The sequence below is a fragment of the Elaeis guineensis genome, chromosome 15 (assembly GCF_000442705.2).
Source record: "Elaeis guineensis isolate ETL-2024a chromosome 15, EG11, whole genome shotgun sequence".
Taxonomy (NCBI): Eukaryota; Viridiplantae; Streptophyta; class Magnoliopsida; order Arecales; family Arecaceae; genus Elaeis; species Elaeis guineensis.
In genome coordinates this window covers 66,232,608-66,254,049 of record NC_026007.2, presented here as the reverse complement: position 1 = coordinate 66,254,049, position 21,442 = coordinate 66,232,608, and the positions used below count along the sequence as shown (strand labels likewise).

General features: G+C 40.0%; 1 protein-coding gene across 1 annotated transcript; it reads left to right on the top strand.

Moving 5' to 3' along the window:
- The first annotated feature begins 429 nt into the window (after positions 1-429).
- Positions 430-13,477, top strand: LOC105058462 (2-oxoglutarate-dependent dioxygenase 19). The gene is given in 5 exon segments (XM_010941406.4): positions 430-574; positions 577-791; positions 869-1,104; positions 12,495-12,822; positions 12,920-13,477. Coding segments are annotated over 5 exon segments (1,080 nt in total). The 5' UTR covers positions 430-525; the 3' UTR covers positions 13,172-13,477.
- The last annotated feature ends 7,965 nt before the right edge of the window (positions 13,478-21,442 follow it).

Here is a 21,442-nt window from a genome sequence, read left to right as displayed (position 1 = left end):
AGTCCAAAAACTTATTTTAAATTCGACTCGAATAAAAATATGGCTCAGCCTGGCCCGATCTAGTCCGATCCATTGCCAGTCCTACTTACCGTGGTACCTCTCCATCATCGAAATTAAAAGTCCCATCATATTAGACCAAGAAAACTAAAAAGTACGAGCCATGTCCAGAGCTTCAGCATATGCCCCTCCACTCGGACACCAGATGTGATAAATATAAAGCATCCCAAGCAATTCTGTTTTATATATCTAAATGAATGCATGATTTAAAAATCCCATATATTACACCAAGAAATGGTTGGATGAGCACATCTCATCATATTTGTCCTATTGTTTTCCCATCTGGACACGATGCTACCAAGCCAACTCAAGTTGCCTACCTTTTTTTTGCTCTGTCTCTGTCCTTATTTTGTTGCCATTCGGAAGCCTTAGCCTCCATCTGGCCATCTCCTCGCAACCACACCACACCTTCAGTCTCCACCTCCATTTCCTTTCCCTTCTGGCCACCTCCATCTCCTCGATCCTTTCATGGCCCCTCCAACTCTCCCACACTCCTCTCTCATACCCTCACCTCCCCCAACTCCGTCAAAGAGCTCACCGACGCCGCATCCCTTCGCTCCGTTCCTCTCCAATATGCCACCCGAAACCCCGACAACACCATAGGCATCGAACCCATCATACAAGAAGAAATCCCAACCCTTGATTTCTCTCTGCTGACCGAAGGAACACCTGAGCAGAGGTCTCAGGTGGTTCACCACCTCGGCAAGGCTTGTGAGGAGTGGGGCTTCTTCATGGTATGTTTAAGCTGTTACCATGCTTGAGCTGGTCATTGTCATATTCCACCTCTTGATCTTCTGATCTTTGATTGCAGGTGGTGAACCATGGTATCCCGGAGAGACTGAGGGAAGCGATGCTGGTCTCAATGAAGGAATTCTTTGATCAGACGGAGGAGGAGAAGGGAGAGTGCGCTGGCAAGCATGTGATGGATCCCATCAGGTATGGGACTAGTTTCAATTCAACAGTGGAGGATGTCAGGTACTGGAGGGACTATATGAAGGTTTTTGCGCATCCGGTTTTCTATTCACCTGCTAAGCCTCCAAGTTTTAGGTATACTGACTAATTAAGCTATATCTGAGTTCACCTGGTTTAGTTTTGAGCTAACTCGATCATGTCTTTAACCTTGGATATTTCGATCATGGCCTTGAGTTCATATTTGCCAGTTAGCTCTTTCTTGATGAAACTACTGGGTTTAATTGGAACAGATGATAAATTTTGTTTAGTTTTCTATTCACCAGCTAAGCCTCCAAGTTTCAGGTATAGTGACTAATTAAGCTATATCTGAGTTCACCTGGTTTAGTTTTGAGCTAACTCGATCATGTCTTTAACCTTGGATATTTCGATCATGGCTTTGAGTTCATATTTGCCAGTTAGCTCTTTCTTGATGAAACTACTGGGTTTAATTGGAACAGATGATAAATTTTGTTTAGTTTAATTTTAAATTTATAGCTCAATCAAAAATAATAATTTACAATTTTGTATGAGATTTGTTGTAATTTATAAAATCTTTGTCGATCAAATAACTCCAATATAAATTGAGGTCTGAAGATGCTAACTAGTGTAGTTGCTGAAGTTTTTGGGTTGGTGCCGATGATGTGGATTTCATAAGTCATATGATGAAAAATAAAATATATACCTAAGAAAAAATATCATCTGATAATCATATAAAATTCTTGTTCTATGTGGATGATGTCGGTTCTCATGGGGAGTTGCTTCATAAATTGTTTTCCAATCAACATTTCATTGCATCTAAGTATTATGATGCATAAAAACAAAACAAATGGATATGTAGTATTCCACATTCTTATGATTAAGGAGGCACAACAAGCGCCCGTTCCATCCTATAGTAGGCCCCTGGAATCTTCTGACCTCAGCTGGTTGGTTTGGTGTCTATTTTTTTTTTTTTTGGATATATAGCTTGATTTCCTGCTTTCCCGATCTCACAATGTCTCCTTTCTGTTTCTTTTTAACTATCATTACTGGAAATGAATTCTTGATTTTTTTTTTTTGGTTAAACAATGTTTTAATTCACACCGCTTTGCTTCTTTTTCTTTCTCACCCTGTGTTGCGGTCAACTCCTTATCGCCTGTCACCAGGAACGAACACCTGCAAGACAATGTCCGCACTGACCGGATTTGTGTCCGGCGGGGACCCTCCGATGTTTAAGTTAGAGGAGGAAGTTAGTAAACAGTAAATATCAATATTCAGAGTAGCAGAGTTCTGGCCAGAAGTGACTTACCAGTCCTATTTTTTTATCCTCTTTTATAGATGAGGTTCTTGTAACCATCGGATGTGGTCCCGTATTTTATGGTGCTAAATCATTGAGCCATAATCACGTAGTGGATCAGTAATTTTTCAATTATTTCACCGTAATGTGCGGCTGGTAATCGTTCGTGACGGTTAAGACATATTGAGCAGATTAGCCGACTGTATATTGGTAGTAGGCATGGTCATCAATTGATGATTCTGCTGTATCGTTGGTCATCGGCCATAAGTCGGTGATATTTATTCAATCGATTGATGAAGAGTCGAAATCGTCAGTTCGGTCAATGCTTCGTCGAAGTTGTGCGTTTGGTCGGTCGGCTATTGTCGAGTCGGAGTCGATCAGTCAGAGTCATACGTTCGGTTAGTCGGCTATTGCCGAGTCCGAGTCGTGGAGACCAAAATCGGGGTCGGTGGGTTTACACCAATAGTTGCCCCCTACTCTCAAATCTAAAGTGATCCAACATGTAAATTGTCACGTGGTTTATCACATTAGACGAAGAGAGTTCTATCACATCGAGCCCTGATTTTGATATCGATTTCTCCGAGATACGGATGATCTGCTATTTTATCATATTGGCAGGTATAGTCGTCAGTTACACTGATCGGATGATTTGGTATCAGTTGTCAGTGTCAAACATCATTTCGGAAAGTCGATTCGGCATCAAATGATATGATTCTGATAAGTAGATCTATTCCATGTGTCCGGATATTATTGGGTCAGAATTGTTTACGCGGATAGGGGTGACGTGGTTCAATCTGGAACAGATACGTCGAACCGTCCGACCAATGATCGATCCAGATATTGCCACGTATCGTCATCTGGTGGATCTTCAATTTGACCATTCTCATCTCGACCATTAAGGGATCCTATATATAGGGTCGCTCTCAGCCAAATTTTTACTTTTCACTATCTTTGGTGGTGTTGGGACTCTGTCGGGTTGTTGCCCCATTGCCCAAGGTTATCGCTCCCAGCTTTCAGATCAACTTTGCCTTTCTTTCGAGTCCTTTCTTCTTTCTTCTAAAGTCTTCTGTCTTCTTCAGAGTAATTCTCATGGCTAGGGCTTCTCTTTCTCGGAAGATCGATCGAAAAATCTGACTGATGAGTCCCAGTCGAGTCCAGATATGGAGTCCTCTTCACTTTCGAGACCGAATGCCGAACGGCTCCGAGAGCAGTTTTGTATCTTGGAGCAGTTTCAACTTTTCACCCATGGAGCCAATGGTCGGGTGAATAACCCACCTTCGGGCTAGGTGGCCTTCTATGTCGAAGATCTTCGAGCGAATTTTTGATTTTCGATTCTGGAGTTTGTCTGAAATATTTTGGATTATTATGGATTTTGTCCGGCTCAATTGGCATCGAACTCGATCCGACTGATAATTAGCTTTGTTTTACTGTGTCGGATGTTGCCGACCATACCCCGTCTTTCTCTTTTTCGAGCCTTCTTTGTCCTTCGACCTCATCCGAAGGCCCGAGGGTGGTGGTTCTTCAACCTCCGAAAAGACCTTTCCTTTATCATTGGTCTTCCATCGTCCATTCATAGATGGAAGAACCAATTTTTTTTTGCTTCTTCTTCGCTTCCTTGGGATTTTCCTTCTCGTTGGGATGATTCTCGTACCGACCCCAACGACAACAGCTGGGTAGAGATCGACGATCAGGAGGACTTTCACCGGCTGAAGGACATGTCGATGCTGAAGCAGAAAGAGCTTGTAACCGAACAGGCCCTTTATGACGTCGGCCTTAGTTCAGTTCCTCGTCTAGGTATAGTATAGCTGGTCAGTTATTTTTGATTTTCTTTTTACTTGTTGAATTGTACTGATCTCCATTGTACTTGCAGCCATACAGCAGAGGATGCAGGTGTCGAGTACCAACATTCGTCAGCACATTGTCAAGAAGAGGGTAGTATCTGAAGTCGGGCCTCCACGACCGTCGAAGAGGCATCGAGCATCAGCTTCAGTCGGTGCTTCTACGTCGGCAGTGGAACCTGATGCTCCATCGGCATCGGTTCCTGAACCTGTTCTGGTGTTGTCGACTCCGACAGTGCTCTCTGTTGCACCGTCCAAGGAGAGGACGGCAAGGGGGGGCTACCGAAACAATATCGGTAGTCCTGCCACTTGAGGAGGTTCGGGCTAAGGCAAGAGAACCCGAACAATCTGTGGTTGCACCAGTTGCTTCTTCAGTCGGGGCGCAGTCAAGCTCAAGCTTCCCCTCACTTTCAAATGTGGGGCCTCCGATAATAGACTGGGGGAAAGCTCCGGTGGCGTCGACGGATGATGCAGTATCGGAGGATCATGCGGTGCACTTCGATCTCCAAGTGCCCGTCGATGAATCGATCTTGGCTAATTCTATACTGGCCAAGCGATTGTGCTAGATGACTCTCCTTCCGACTGATCGGGAGCGTCGGAGGAAACGATCGATAGTCGAAATATTTTCATCCTTTTACCTGACCATCATCGGGGTAAGTCTCTTTGATAAACTTTCTTCTTTTCTTTTCTCTTTTTTTTTAACCTGATTTATCCTTTGTTTGCAGTTGATCCATGACATGTCTGATCTAGAGGTCGGCTATACGAAGTTCGCCAACATCCGCAGTGCGTGGAAGAATAAGGTGGCACCCGCCAATACTGAGAAAGCGGCTGCACTTGAACAACTCAAGTCGGCAGTGGAGTGGGAAGCCAAACTTTAGGAGAAAGTTTTCCAACTTACTGACGACTTGGTATCCTCGAGGGCCGAACTTACATTGGCTCGCGGGGCTATTTCGGCTCTTGAATCACAGATCAAGAGCAAGAAGCATTCTATCCACCGACTTTGACGAGAGCAAGATGGATGCATTGAAGAGCTCGAAGCCGAACATGGACATCATCGGGCCAGCTTGGAAAGGTTGGCATGGAACGAAGAAGAACTATCCTCTGCTCGAGCCGATGCTGATTTGACCAAGGTGAAAGTAGAGTCAGCAAGAGAAGCACTGGATTGGATAGTTGAGGATTTTTGAGGTTCGAAAGAATACAGGAAAGAGATCCTCGAAAATGGCTTCACTTCATATTGTGTCGGGTATGAAGACGGCCGAGATGCAGTCGAAAAATTATATTCGGACTTCGATTTGAGCAGCATCGTCCCTCCAAGATCGGAAGATGGAGTTGTTGAAGAAGAAATCGCTCTGATTCAAAAAGAAGCACCGACTGAGCCTGAAATTGTTCGAGTCGAAGATTCTACACTCAAATAAAGGAATGATGACGAAGTTAATCGGTTATTTTACTTTCTCTTTTTGTAATCTGACACTTGTAGTCGAACTTCAGTCCAATTTTGTAACTCTTTTTGATAATGAATGAAAGCATCTTCTTCCAAATTTTGTCTCTTGTTTTGCTTGTTAATAATGCCTGCAATGTCTGCGATGTAGAATAATCACCGAACATTAATCGGTTGTCCGATCATTCGGTAGGACTTGTGAAATATCTGTTAGTCGCATAATCATTTTGACATACTTAACAAAATTAGGATAATGATTATAGATCGAATATCCCGTGCCCGACGTTTGGTCGGGCTTATACGTTAAATTATTTGATAATCGGTGACAAGCCGAATATCTTTCGATTGGCCGTAGCCTAGTCGGTATAATTTCAATTCGACCTTGATCATTTTGGCATTTTTCATTCTGCTTAGTTGAAACTAAGTCGGTATATTAGTCTTTCAACTATAGTCAGCTTTTACAATGAAAAATCAAGAGAACCGAAATATAGTCAGCAATTCGATTTTTGTAGCGAAGCCTGTAGTCGATGTTGGTTATTGTAGGAGAACCGAGATACAGTTGTCACTGAAGCAATTGATTCTTTGTATCTAAGTACGAAAAATAACTTGGCTTTGGGAATGAAATCCGACATTCAGTCGGTAGTTGATAAAACTTGTCAAAGACTTGTGATTCTGAAATTTTGATTTTATTTCAAATTATATACATATCGATGACTTTATTGATAATACATCTTCAAATTGTCGACATTTCACATTCAAAAAATCACCAACCCTTCGAGAGTTTCCAGCCGATATGCGTCCAATCTAAGAGTTTTGGATATTCTGTAAGGTTCTTCCCAGTTTAGAGATAGTTTTTTTTGATCCAAAGGCTTTGATATTTCTGCTTTTCTTAAAATCAAATCTTCTAATCAGAAGACCTTCGGCTTGACTCTTGCATTATAATACCGGGCTATCTTTTGTCGATATGCGGCCATCCGAATTTGAGCTTACTATCAGAGTTTTGGAAGGAGATCTAGATCGGCTCTCCGATATTCAGAGTTGCTCGGTTCACAGTATTATTTGACTCTTGTTGATGGCAATCCGATCTTGAGCGATATCATTGCTTCTGTTCCATAAGCTAAGTTGAAGAGAGATTCCTCTATCGGTATGCGGAGAGTTGTCCGATATGCCCATAAGATCGAATATAGCTTTTCTATCCAGAAGTCTTTGGTTTCATTCAGTCGGATTTTTAGTCCGTGCAGGATTGTCCGATTGGTTACTTTCACTTCACCATTTGACTGCGGATGGCCGACTGAAGTGAATTTGTACGTGATATAAAATTTCACATAAAATTCTCTAAAATTTTGATTGTCAAATAGTCGATCATTGTCGATGATGATGGTGTATGACAAACCGAATCTATAAATGATGAATTTCTGAATGAAGCCTTCCATCTTGCTTTCGGTGATTTGCACCAGAGGTTTGGCTTCTATCCATTTGGTAAAGTAGTCGATGGTAATCACTATGAATTTTTTTTGATCAGATACCGAGAGAAAAAGATCAAGTATGTCAATCTCCCATTGTACGAAGAACCATGGTGCTGCAATTGATGTCAGCTGACTAGCCGGTTGATGTTGTATATTCGCATACTTTTGATATGGTTCACATCTTCGGACGAGTTCAGCTGTATTTTTTTTCATGGTGGGCCAATAATATCTTTGTCGCAGGACTTTATAAGCTAGAGACTTATCCCCCAAGTGATTTTCGTAAATCCCTTCGTGTACTTCTCTAAGTGCATAGTCAGCATCTGTAGGTCCCAAACACTTCAGCAAGGGCAGAAAGAAGGATCTTTTGTATAGATGACCACTTATCATCACATATTGAGAGGCTATCCATCGGAGTTGTTTAGCTTCTGAGGAATCCACAGGAAGGGTCCTATCAGTCAGGTATTGGATGATCGGATCTATCCAGCTCAGTTCGATAGTAAGCTGCAATACTTTCTCAACTTTGTCAATGCTCGGCTGCTCGAGACATTCGACAAATATTCGACCCAACGAGTTGAAAGCGGTAGTAGCCAATCGTGAAAGTATGTTGACCCGAGCATTCTCGGTTCTGGAGATGTGAAAGATCTCGAAATGTTTCAAGCTCGCCGTAACATCTTTCACCTTTTGAAGGTACTTCATCATAGTAGAATCTCGGACTTCAAATTTATTTTTGACTTGTCCAGCAATCAGTTGTGAGTCGGTGAAGACTTTCAAACTGTCGATCTCGAGCTCTTTGGCTATCTTCAAGTCAGCCAAAAGTGCTTCATATTCGGCTTGATTATTTGAGGCTTTAAACTTAAATCGAAGGGCGTATTCGGTGACTACCCCTTCAGAATTTGTGAGTATAAGACCGGCTCCACTATCCTGTGTATTAGATGCTCCGTCAGTGTGCAGCACCCAAGTCGACCCTAGGTCAGGGTCGGGAGTCGTATCCTCTTTTATTGTGTTATCATCTGTTCTTCTAGCTTATTGTCGGATATGGTATATTCGACAACAAAATCAGCTAGGACTTGTGCCTTCATGGACGGTCGTGGGCGATATTGAATGTCGAATTCACCAAGCTTTACTACCCACTTTGCCATCCGACCTGACATGTCAGGTCGATGTAAGATCACCTTCCGCGATTGATCCGTCAAAACTATAATTTTATGGGCTTGGAAGTACGGACGAAATCGTTGTACTGATATAATCAGGGTGTAGATCATTTTTTCTGCTCTTGAGTATCGAACTTCGATATTGTGAAATACTTTGCTGGTGTAGTAGATTGATCGATGATTTTGATTCTCATCCTCCTGAACGAGCACCAAACTAACTGTTGAAGTTGTCAAGTAGAGATACAATATTTCTCCGACTCTTGGTTTTGTGAGTAAAGGTGGAGAAGCTAAGTATTGTTTCAAGTCTTCGAAAGATTGTCGGCATTCATCCGACCATAAGAAATCTTTTGTCTGTCGTAAAGTTTTGAATAATGGCAAGCATCTCTCGGCCGACCTAAAAATAAATCGACTAAGCGCGGCAATCCTTCTATTAAGTTCCTGTATCTTTTTCTTTGAACTTGGGTACTTCATATCGATGATGATTTTGATCTTTTTGAGATTAGCCTTGATCTCTCGTTGTGAAATAAGAAATCCAAAATTTTTTTTGGAGGTTTCTTCAAATGCATATTTAGTCGGATTTAATTTCATCTGATACCGTCGGAGTATACTGAAAGCTTCCTCCAGGTCCCGAACATGATCTAAAGTTTGGAGACTTTTCACCAGCATGTAGTCCACATATACTTTCATGTTCTGTCCGATTTGCATCTTGAAGATATTGTTGACAAGCCATTGATAGGTAGTGCTGGCATTTTTCAGACCAAAAGGCATTATTTTGTAGCAGTATATATCTTTGTCGATCACAAAAGGTGTGTGCTCCTCATCTTCTGGTGCCATACAGATTTGGTTATATCCAGCAAAAGCATCCATAAAACTCAGAAGTCGGTGGCCGAAAGTCGCATCGATCAATTGGTCAATTTTTGGTAAAGAAAAGCTATCCTTCAGATAGGCTACATTCAGATCAGTACAGTTGATGCAGATCCTCCACTTCCCATTAGCTTTTCTTACCATTACCACATTGGCAAGCCAGTCGGGATATGTAGCTTCTTTGATAAAGCCTGCTGCAAGGAGTTTGTCGACTTCTTCAATAATGACTTTTTATCTTTCAAGAGCAAAATGCCATTTCTTCTGTCTCACCGGCTTAACATTTTGGTTGATGTTAAGTCGGTGAGTTATTATTTCTGAAGGAATTCTGGGCATGTTGGTGGCTGACCAACCAAAAATGTCGACATTGGCCCTGAGCAATTTTATTAGTTATTGCCATTCTGAGTCGGGCAATCGTGATCCAATTCGGACTGTTTTCTTGAGATCTTCTTATTTTAATAGGATGGAAATCAGTTGTTCAACCGGTTCACTCCTCTTCTGATTTTCTCTTTGGTCCAATTTGTCAATAGGCAAAGAGTCTTCAAGTTTGTTATTTTGGATGGAAACAAGAAAGCAACGTTGGATGAATTATTGATCTCCACGCATTTCTCTGACTCCATGTCTTGTTGAAAATCAGACTAACAGATGGTATGTCGAAACCACTGCTCTTAGGACATTAAGTTCGGGTCGTCCGAGTATGAAGTTATAAGCCGAAGGTATCTGAACTACCGTGAACGTTATAAAAATAGTGCTTTGTTGTAGTTCGGTCCCGGCGGTTAAGGGGAGAGAGATTTTTCTTTCCACTGTGACAGCATCTCCTGTGAAGCGATCAATGGTGTTGAGACTCTTCTGAGTCGGTCATTCGGCAGTCGCATTCGAAAAAAAATCGAATAAAATAAAATATCAGTCGAGCTTTCATTATCTATAAAGATTCTTTTTACATTATAGTTTGCTATTGTTGCTGAAACAACAACAGCATCATCATGGAGAGTCTGAATTCTCCGAACATCTTCTTCTGAAAAAATTATTATATTATCAAGTCATCGTCGCTTTGCCGACTCATCTTCGAAAGTTGCCCCCCTGTCTAGTCATTCGAAGATCATGTTCATCACCTCCGCAGTCGGTTGATTATTTACAACCTCCCCAGTTTGCAGTTGAGGTCGTCGGTCAGTAAGAAATTGAGTCGGTGGATCTCTCCGGTATTTGTCAAGGTAGCCTCATCGAATCAGGATTTCTATCTCATCCCTAAGCTGAATACATTGTTCGGTATCATGACTGTGATCACGATGGAACCGATAATATTTCTTCCAATAGTGGTTATTCGGCAATGCCTTCATCAGTGGGGGGTATTGTAGATATTTCACTCCTTCGATCTCCATTAGGATCTGCGTACGAAGAGCGAAAAGAGGAGTATAGGAGTCATACCTGCCGTAACTCAGCTTTGGACTCCATCGTCGGGGTGAAGCCCGCTTATTGGATGGTGGCCGACTTGATTCGGTCGGAGCTCCTTCCTTCTTTTGCTTCTTCTTCTTCTGACTTTTGCCTTCTGTCTGGTGCCAGTCATAAGCTCCTTCATTTGCGTCCATGTATTTGTATGTGCACTCCAGAAGTTCAGCATAAGTCCGAGGGAGAGTTTTATTCAAAGAATATATAAATCAAGATTTTTTCAGACTTCTTTTCATGACCGAGATAGCCATATTTTCATTGAGGTCTTTGACCTCAAGCGTGGCTGCATAAAAGCGAGCCACGAAATCTTGAAGTATTTCAGTCTCTCCTTGTTTAATCGAGAAGAGACTATCAAAAATATGTGGCGGCCTTCGACTGGTGCTGAAGTGAGTCACGAAAAAATATTCTAGCTGTCAGAAAGAATACATGCTTCCCGACTGAAGTCCGGAGTACCAGGCTCGAGCAGCTTTTCAAAGAGTTGTCGGGAAGCCGATGTATAGGAGGACGTCGGTAGCCCCCCGAATTATCATGAGAGTCTTGTAGCTCTCAAGATAGTCGATCGGATCGGTGGATCCGTCATATGGCTTCACCTGAGGTATCTTGAACCGAGATGGGATCGGTTGGTCCAAGACGTGCCAAGAAAGCGGCTGGACGATGTGGAAGTCATAGTCGTTGGAGGACTTTCGACCTTCCACTGGAAGCTGAGCAAGTTGACGATTGATCTCTTGAAATTTACATTTGTAATCATTAAGTCACCGTTGGAAAACTCCGAAGGTGAAATCTCCCAATGAGTTAAAGGGGAAAACAGACGGTATTCGCGATCGCTTTTCCTTCCTTGCTCGATCCAACTGAGAAGGAGAGGGATGCCGTAAATGGTGAGTGACGTGTCGAGAGTGCCGCGAGTGCCGCTGCTCGTCCCGATGAGAGAGCCGAAATGGTCACTCTGGAGAAGGAGATTGTGATCACCATGGATGACGGCGGTTGTGTCTGGATGGCACCGATCGCGCCACCGGTTGCTCCACCGGTGGCTGTGGTGGCTGAGTCTGCTGCTGCTGGAGGCTTCTAACCGCCTCCGTAAGAACAGTCATCTACTGCACAAGTGCAGTGATCTGGACGTCCGTGGTGACCACAGGACGTGAGGAACTAGGCTTTCCTACTGGAGGAGGGGGAGGAATCTCGGCAGGAAGATTGTCTTGCCGATTCGGTTGTAGTTGAATGTTGGGCTCTAGTTTTCGTAATGGTGAATATTATTTTTTCCCCCTACCTGGTGCGTCAATCTGTTGCGGCCAACTCTCCATTGTCTGTCGTCGGAAACGAACACCTGCAAGACAATGTCCGCACTGACCAAATTTGTGTCCGGTGGAGACCCTCCGATGCTTAAGTTAGAGAGAAAAGTTAGTGAACAGTAGATGTCAATATTCAGAGTAGCAGAGTTCTGGCCAGAAGTGGCTCACCAACCCTGTTTTCCTTACCTCCTTTTATAGACGAGGTTCTTGTAACTGTCGGACGTGGTCCCGTATTTTATGGTGCTAAATCATTGGGCCATAATCACATAGTGGGTCATTAATTTTTCAATTATGGTACCGTGATGTACGGCCAGTAACCGTTCGTGACAGTTAAGACATATTGAGTAGATTAGCCGACTGTATGTTGGTAGTAAGCACGGTCATCAGTTGATGATTCTGCTGTATCGTCGGTCACCAGCCATAAGTCGGTGGCATTTGTTCAATCGGTTGATGAAGAGTTGGAGTCGTCAGTTCAGTCGATGCTCCATCGAAGTTATGCATTCGATCGGTCGGCTATTGCCGAGTCGGAGTCGTGGAGATCAAAGTCGGGGTCGGTGGGTTTACCCCAACACCTTGTATTTATTGCCCTATTTCATTTTATGAAAGCAAAATGTGGACAGCAGGGCACTTCGCAATTCACTTATACTGCAACTAATTATTTAATTAACCAAAACTACAACAAAATTAACAAGTATTTAGTGGAAAGACTTACACTTGTTCATTGTAGGGAGATATCAAAGGAGTACGCCAAATGCACTAGAGCCATGGGAATGGAACTACTGAGAGGAATATGGGAGAGCTTGGGATTGGAGGAGAATGACATGACCAATGCCTTGGACCTCCATTCCTGTTTCCAGGTTCTTGTTGGCAATATATACCCTCCATGCCCACAGCCCGAGCTGGCCACCGGCCTTCCCGCCCACTCGGACCATGGCCTTCTCACCATCCTCATCCAGAATGGTGTCAATGGACTCCAAGTAAAGCACGGAGGCAACTGGGTCCGTGTCGAACCCCTCCCTAACTCGTTCCTCGTCAACACTGGCGATCACATGGAGGTAATTACACTTTCCTTGGTTTCAATCCTTCCAAACCGATCACTTTTTATGATGAGTTCATCCTTGTTCTAATGGTATGAGCTTTGGATGATGAAAGGTCGTTAGCAATGGAAGGTATAAGAGTGTGTTGCACCGGGCTGAGGTGAACGGCCAAAGCACGAGGATCTCCATAGCAACCGTGGTGGCACCATCACTTGATGCAATTGTGGAGCCAGCCTCCCAGCTGGTGAGCGATGAGCACCCGATGATGTTTGGAGGTATGCGGTATGGAGAGTTCTTGGAGCGTCAGCAGGCCAACCGGCTCAAGGAGAAGTCTGTGTTGGATCTTTTAAGACTGCATGCCGAGTAGCATCCCTCTTTAGTGTAATATATCATCAAGTAGTGTTTCACAAAGTATTAGAATTATTAGCAAAATTTAGGGAAGGGGAAGAAGATAACGAATGTCACATAGTTAACTACGTGGACCAAATGAGGTGGCACCATGGGAGAACGCAAATATAAACTCAGATCCAACATATATATGAATGTTGTATGTACGACCTTTGTTGGCTTTTGCTTCGCCGGGAGTGAAGCAAAGCTTGTATGATATTGAATAAATATTGTGCACCGTTGAGGAAAATGAATCCCATCACCATCGCGGATCCTCTGCGGCGAACTACAGTACACAGTATATCATGCTAGCCATTTCTCGCATGATGGATGGCCAGCAAACAATACGTGCATGGATACGAATGTCCTATGCATGCATTGTTTGCTGGTCATCTATTGATGAGAGACAGCTAAGTTAATGTACCGTAGGCTACGATGCATCACATACACTGTAGAAGAGTCGGTTTGTTAAAGTCTCCATTTATTACTTGTTTTCATTTAATTCTTTAGTACGAGAAAAAGTGGAAAAGGAATAGAAAGATAGTTATTTTAGAAAGAAAAAGATCAGAGCGGAATAACTGTTCCTTCTTTCTTCATATTTATTTTAAACTAGTCTGGCAGGCACTAGACTTACTCCACTAAAGTCTTATTCGTTCTTTAGTTTTAAACCAAATACTTTAGTTCTCTCAGAATAAAATGTGGTAAATGTCCACGCTTGGACAGTAAAAGCTAACCCCTTATTTGATTGAAGATACGTGTGATATATTAAAGTTGTTGGACTACTACATTGAGAATGGCCGATTATACGTGCTTGGCCCATTTAATCTATAGGCTGGTCCTGTAATAACCCAACCTATTGGACCTTAGATCAAGCCCATCTAGATTTAGGTCTACTAAGCCCGCCTAAAAAAAAAAAAAAAAGGGAACGAGAAAACTCCAAAAGGGAGTCTTCTTCTTCCTCCTCTTGCCAACTAGAATAAGGACTCCTAGGGCCACTAGGAACCCTAAGAAGGCCTCTATAAAATCTCCCTTCCTTTCTCCATGGCTAGCCACGATGAGCACCGGATTTCTCTTCTTATTTTTCTCGAATTTTTCCGTTGAAGCTGCGAATGTCCTCATCGTGTTCGTCTCAAATTCTCGTCGGAGACCTCACCGGAGTCTTAGGTAAGCCCCAGCCCTCCTTCCTCTCTTCCTTCCCCTCCTTCTCATGGCTTTGTCCACCCTCGTCGACCGTCGGGTTCGTCGGAAAACCCACAAAACCATAAGGCCTTGTTTTGCTCTATTCGGTCGGACCATCTTCCTCTCTTTCCCGACCACCGGCGTCGCTGTCTGTGGCATCTCACCTGTAGGATAGGATTTCATCTCTCTATCCTTCTTTACTAAGGGTCTTGGCCATCGGTAATCGGCCAATGACCAGAAAACAAAAGAAAAAGCGGTGGTCCTCTATTTTTCCAATCTCTTCTTAATTTCTTGTCGGTCAAACCTTGCCGCCAGCCATCCCTTGTTCCATCGCCGCCTCCACCTATTACCGGACATCGGCCATGCCGCCGCCCTTCGTCGGAGCCGAGCTACTGAGCCTCCCCCTAGTCCGTCCCCTGTTCGGCCAAAGAAAAGGAAGAAAAGAAAAGAGAAAGAAAAATAAAAAGAAAAAGAGAAGAAGAAGAAGAAGGAAGGAAGAAAAGAAAAAGAAAAAAAGAAAAGAAAAGAAAAAGAAAAAAAATCAGATAATTTTTTCTCTCTCCTCTCTCTCCCTCTTTTTTCTCTCTCTCCTCTCTCTACCTTTCTCTCTCCAATTTCTCTCTCTAGATTCTCTCTCTATTTTCTCTCTCTTTATGGATTTTGTCTCTCTAGGATCATTCTCTCTCTTTGGTTGCATCACGGACCCTAGGATAAATTTGAGATGAAAATATGATGACCTGAGATTGCTTCAAAATTCGTGTAGTAGATTAGATCCCAGTCCGATCCATATTCGAAATTGATAACATCAATCATGGTTAATTCATATTAAGTCACCTTGGTAGGACCTCTAATGATCTCGATCATGATTGCCTCATTTGGAGGGTACGAAGATTCTCTCTTTACTTTCTCTCTCTAAAATTTTCTCTCTCTTCATAAATTTTCTCTCTAAAAATCTTATGGATCAGTGGAGGGTCCTAATACATAGACAAATCTTAATTTTGGTTAATCTTAAAAGAAGTATTGGATTTGTGTTATTAAAATCGATTATCAATAATTTCTCCATATATGATTTTTATATTGGATCGGGGTCATAAAGAGATATGATTGTCTGCATAAGATGTCAAGTGAAATATCTTATTAGAAAAATTCATAAATCAAAGAAGAACATTGATTTCTGTGTTTGGATAAATCATCGGTAAAAATAAGAATCCCTGTACATGATGACCATTATATATATGCTATTTTACTGTTAGTCTTGCATCATTGGTTTTGCATCGTCGAATTTGAGATCGATAAATTTATTATATCTGAGATACTGTTATTTGATTTTGAGCATGAGTATATTATGTCAATATATATGTATCAGAGATTGATGGCATGATTATATGGATATGACATATCTAAATTGATCATAATGTAAGTCGGAATTGATTTGATGAAATCAACGCATAATGATTAAATAAAAAAGAGAGATATGGTATGGACTAGCCTTGTCATGTGGAACAGCCTGTCAGGAGTTTATGCCTAGGACAGCCCGTCAGGAGCTTATGCCTGGGACAGCTCCCACTGGCTTATAGGTGGATCAACCGGTCAGGAGCTCATGCCAGGGACAGCTTGTCAGGAGCTTATGCCTGGGACAGTCTCTCACAGACTTTCGTACGTGGGATAGCCGGCCAGGAGCTCTTCCTGGGATAGTCTTGAAAGGCTTTTAAGTGAAAATTGATTCGGATGATGACTGAGGTATAGACTTGGTTAGTCTAGAGTCAGAAAGAAAATGTTAAAAATCATGTGATTATAAAAAGAGAAATGAAAGATAAGATATGAAATAATTATTGAACAAAAGTATTTCACCTATATGATGATGCATCTCCTTTCACAAGTTAGATAATTTATAGATGTTTGCAGTATTCTGGACATTGAACATGAGATTTTATGTTTTATTGCTTATTCTTATTTTTAAATTATATTATTATATCAGTGTGATATGAAAATTCTTACTGGACTGTAAAGCTCACACCCCTTCATCTTTTTTTTTCTTCTTAGAGATACAGGACGTTCATGATTGGCTATGGTTTGGATTGCGGATGAGCAGATGAATAGATAGAATGTCATGATATCTGATCAGATGATTGAAAAAATTTTAATTATAATTATGCAAGTTTTATAAGTTATTATTGAAATTAGATATTATGGATGTTGAGGTTGTAAGAAATTATTTTTGGCCTTGTATATTCTTTAGGACTTGCTCTAAGGAGTGTACGGCCATCACGTATCCGATCTGGGTGTTGGGTTTGGGGCGTGATAGAGTAGTATCAGAGCTTAGGTTTAAGATCACTAGGGATTATGAAGTGATATCAAAACTTTATGTATGATCAATAGGATGTGACAGAATGGTATCAGAGCCTAGGTTATGATTATTTGAGAACTAGGATATAAATAGTTAGGATATGATAGAGTAATATCAGAGCTTAGATTTAAGGTCACTAAGATTATGAAGTAATATCAAAATTTTATGCATGATCAATAGGATGTGATAGAGTGATATCAGAGAATATGACTGAAGTAATATTAAAACTTTAAGGTCACTAGGGACTTTGACATTTCTAGGATTATAATCAATAGAGTATGATAGATAATATCAGAGTTTAAGATTATGATCATTAAGGATGTGATAGAATGATATTAGAGTTTAGGTTATGATCACTAGAGAATATGATTTAAGTAGTATTTGAGCTTAAGGTTATAATTATTCAGGATTGTGACTCTAGTGATATTTAAACTTGAAGTTATGATCATGAGGAACATGATAGACATAAAAGAAAGGATTCAATATTTGAATTTCGAATCAATAAATATTATGATAAAATTTATGCATAAGTGGTATATCATGTCTATAATAATATTGATGAGTTATATCTTGGATTTTAATTAGTAGGGTTTACCTAAGTATGAAAAGTGTTAATCCAGAAATGAAGAGGAAGATATTGATGTGTTGTGTGGAGTATACTCGATGATTTTGGAATGCTAAACTTATATGGTTGAAGATCATGATAACTTTTCTAATTTCGATGATAATTGTCTGAGTATTATAAGTTTTGGAATTATCTAAAGGAAGTTAATTAGGGTATGATTCAAGAAAGAATTATATCATATGAAAGAAAAATATTTTTGAGTATTGAATCTATAAGAGGTCATATATGAAACTCAATCTTAGATGAAAAATATATTTGAATTTTATGAGAAAATGAGATACACATCCTGATGAAATTCTGGATTATTCAAAAATATCATATTTAGATTTATTTTGTAAAGTCAAAGGTTACTTTTCTAAGTGGATCTAGGATATTTTGATATTATTGTTAAATTAAATATGAAAAATTAGTTTTGTTAGAATATGATATATACGTTATGATGAAATCTTTAATAATTCGTATTACCATCTTTGGATTAGATTCTTTAATTTTTTTTATAATTGTTGAAGATAGCGGAGTGTATCAATTATTCAAGTCAGAGTTCGGATTTCTGAGCTGGTCTAAGGTATCTTATTATTGTTAAAATTTTGAATGACTTATGTAAAAGACAATATTTTATATGGATTTATCTATTAATGCTAAGGGTTGTGATGAAGGGAGTTTTACAAGAAACAAACAAGTTGATCTTACTTACAAAGATGTTAACTTGACATCTTCTGATTTGTTCAAGTTGGAGTTAATTCTTTTATAAAAAAAGATTGGTTTAGAAATTATCTAAATGATTGTAAAGTAAATCTAAGGTAAACTTCGATTAATTCTAGACATATTGGATTTTTGAAAAGTGATGAAAGTTATGCAATGATTTCAAACATAGGAAGTGAATCAAGATTTAATTTTGATATGCCATAACCAAAGGTAATAAAGATAAAGAAACTTAAAATTTTGCTCTAAATTTTATATGAAATTTGAAAGTTGAATCTATCTTTGATTGATCTAATATACAAGGATATTCTTATCTTTTGATAAACTTATATAATTTGGTAAGTGAAGATCAAAATACGCAGCAAAAGCATGGTGGTTTAAATTGATTAGAAATATTAATTCTTTAAATCAAAAGATATTATGGAATATATTAGTTGCAAATAAGGAAGGATTTGATTGATAATGAAAGGATGCTATAGATTTTTGACCTAATCTAATCATAGCCGGACAATTTCTGTCAGTAAGTTATTTCATTACAGATAATATCAAGAAGAATCCTAGACATCTCAAGTTTATTGTTAACAGCTTGATAGTTCTGTTATTAGTTCAAACCTAGAATATCTTGACACAGATCTCATATTTTTTCAAATTTAATATTGTTACTCGAACTGACATAGAAGATTGATATTTTCTTAAGATAAAAGTCTACCTATTAAATTTATTGGAAGGTCAAGAGAAGAAAGAAATCGATAATTGTGAAGAGTGTCCAATGTTTGACCTTTCTTTATTTTCTATCATAGGTAGTCTGAGATAATTATCAATTTCGAATGGAATGTATTGGAACAAATACCTGTGGTATGTAATACAAGTATAAAATATTACTATTCTTTCAAAATAAAATAAATAAAATAAAATAAAATAAAATAAGAGGAATGAGGTTGAGATTTTAACTAATTTTGTTAAATCAAGATCATGAGAAATAAATAATATGTAAGATCTTATCAGAAATGTGAGAATGACATGATGAGTGTATATTTTTAAGTACGTATCTCAATAACATAACTTAATTTCGAGGATAAAATTATTTTAAGAGGGAGAGAATGTAATAACCCAGCCTATTGGGGCTTGGATCAAGCCCATCTAGATTTAAGTCCACTAAGCCCACCTAAAAAAAATAAGGAACAAGAAGACTCCCAAAGGGAGTCTTCTTCTTCCTCCTCTTGCCGACTAGAATAAGGACTCCTAGGGCCACTAGGAATCCTAAGAAGGCCTCTATAAAATCTCCCTTCCTTCCTCCATGGCTAGACACGACGAGCACCGGATTTCTCTTTTTATTTTTCTCAAATTTACCCATTGAAGCTGCGGATGTCCTCATCATGTTCGTCTCAAATTCTCATCGGAGACCTCATCAGAGTCAGAGGTAAGCCCCGGTCCTCTTTTCTCTCTTCCTTCCCCTCCTTTCCATGGCTTCGTCCACCTTCACCGGCCATCAGGTTCGTCGGAAAACCCATAAAACCAGAAGGCCCTATTTTGCTCTATTCGGTTGGGCCATCTTCCTCTCTTTTTCGACCACCGACGCCGCCGTCTGCGGCATCTCACCCGTAGGATAGGACTTCATCTCTCTATCCCTCTTTCCTGAGGGTCTTGGCTGTCGGTGATCGGCCAATGATTAGAAAACAAAAGAAAAAGTGGTGGTCCCCTATTTTTTCGGTCTCCTCTTGATTTCTCACCGGTCGAACCTTGCAGCCAGCTATCCCTTGCTCCACCGCCACCTCCACCTGTTGTCGGACATCCAGCCATACTGCCGCCCTTTGCCGGAGCTGAGCCACTGAGCCTCCCCCCAATTCGTCCCCTGTTCGGCCAAGGAAGAGGAAGAAAAGAAAAGAGAAAGAAAAAGAAAAAGAAAAAGAGAAGAAGAAGAAGGAAGAAGGAAGAAAGAAAAGAAAAAAAAAAGAAAAAGAGAAAAAGAAAAAGAATCAGAGAATTTTCTCTCTCTCCTCTCTCTCCCTCTTTTTTCTCTCTCTCCTCTCTCTACCTTTCTCTCTCCAATTTCTCTCTCTAGATTCTCTCTCTATTTTCTCTCTCTTTATGGATTTTGTCTCTCTAAGGTCATTCTCTCTCTTTGGTTGCATCACGGACCCTAGGATAAACTTGAGATAAAAATATGATGATCTGAGATTGCTCTGAAATTCATGTAGTAGATTAGATCCCGGTTCGATCCATATTCAAAATTGATAACATCAATCATGCTTAATTCATATTAAGTCACCCTGATAGGACCTCTGATGATCTCGATCATGATTGCCTCATTTGAAGGGTACGAAATTTTTTTCTCTACTTTCCCTCTCTAAAATTTTTTTCTCTTTTCATGAATTTTTTCTCTCTAAAAATCTTATGGATCAGTGGAGGGTCCTGATACATAGACAAATCCTAATTTTGGTTAATCCTAGGAGAAGTTCTAGATTTATGTTATTAAAATCGATTATCGATAATTTTTTTATATATGAATTTTATATTTGATCAGAGTCATGAAGAGATATGATTGTCTGCATAAGATGTCAAGTGAAATATCTTGTTAGAAAAATTCATAAATCAAAGAAGAATATTGATTTCTGTGTTTGGGTAAGTTACCGATAAAGGTAAGAATCCCTGTATATGATCACCATTATATATATGATATTTTACTGTTGGTCTTGCATCGTTGGTTTTGCATCATCGAATTTGAGATCAATGAATTTATTATATCTGAGATACTATTATTTGATTTTGAGCATGAGTATATTATGTCAATATATATGTATCAGAGATTGATGGCATGATTATATGGATATGACATATCTAAATTGATTATAATGTAAGTCGGAATTGATTTGATAAAATCAACACATATTGATTAAATGAAAAAGAGATATATGGTATGGATTAGCCTTGTCATGTGGAACAGCCTGCTAGGAGCTTATACCTGAGACAGCTCGTCAGGAGCTTATGCCTGGGACAGCCCCCACTGGCTTATAAGTGGATCAGCCGGTCAAGAGCTCATGCCTGAGACAGTCCGCCAGGAGCTTATGTGTGGGACAGCCTCTCACAGGCTTTCGTACGTGGGACAGCTGATCGGAAGCGCATCCTGGGACAGCCTTGAAAGGCTTTTAAGTGAAAATTGATTCGGATGATGACTGAGGTATAGACTTAGTTAGTCCAGAGTCAGAAAGAAAATGTTAAAAATCATGTGATTATGAAAAGAAAAATGAAAGATAAGACATGAAATAATTGTTGAACAAAAGTATTTCACCTATATGATGATGCATCTCTTTTGACGAGATAGATAATTTATAGATGTTTGCAGTATTCTGGATATTGAACATGAGATTTTATGTTTTATTACTTATTCTTATTTTCAG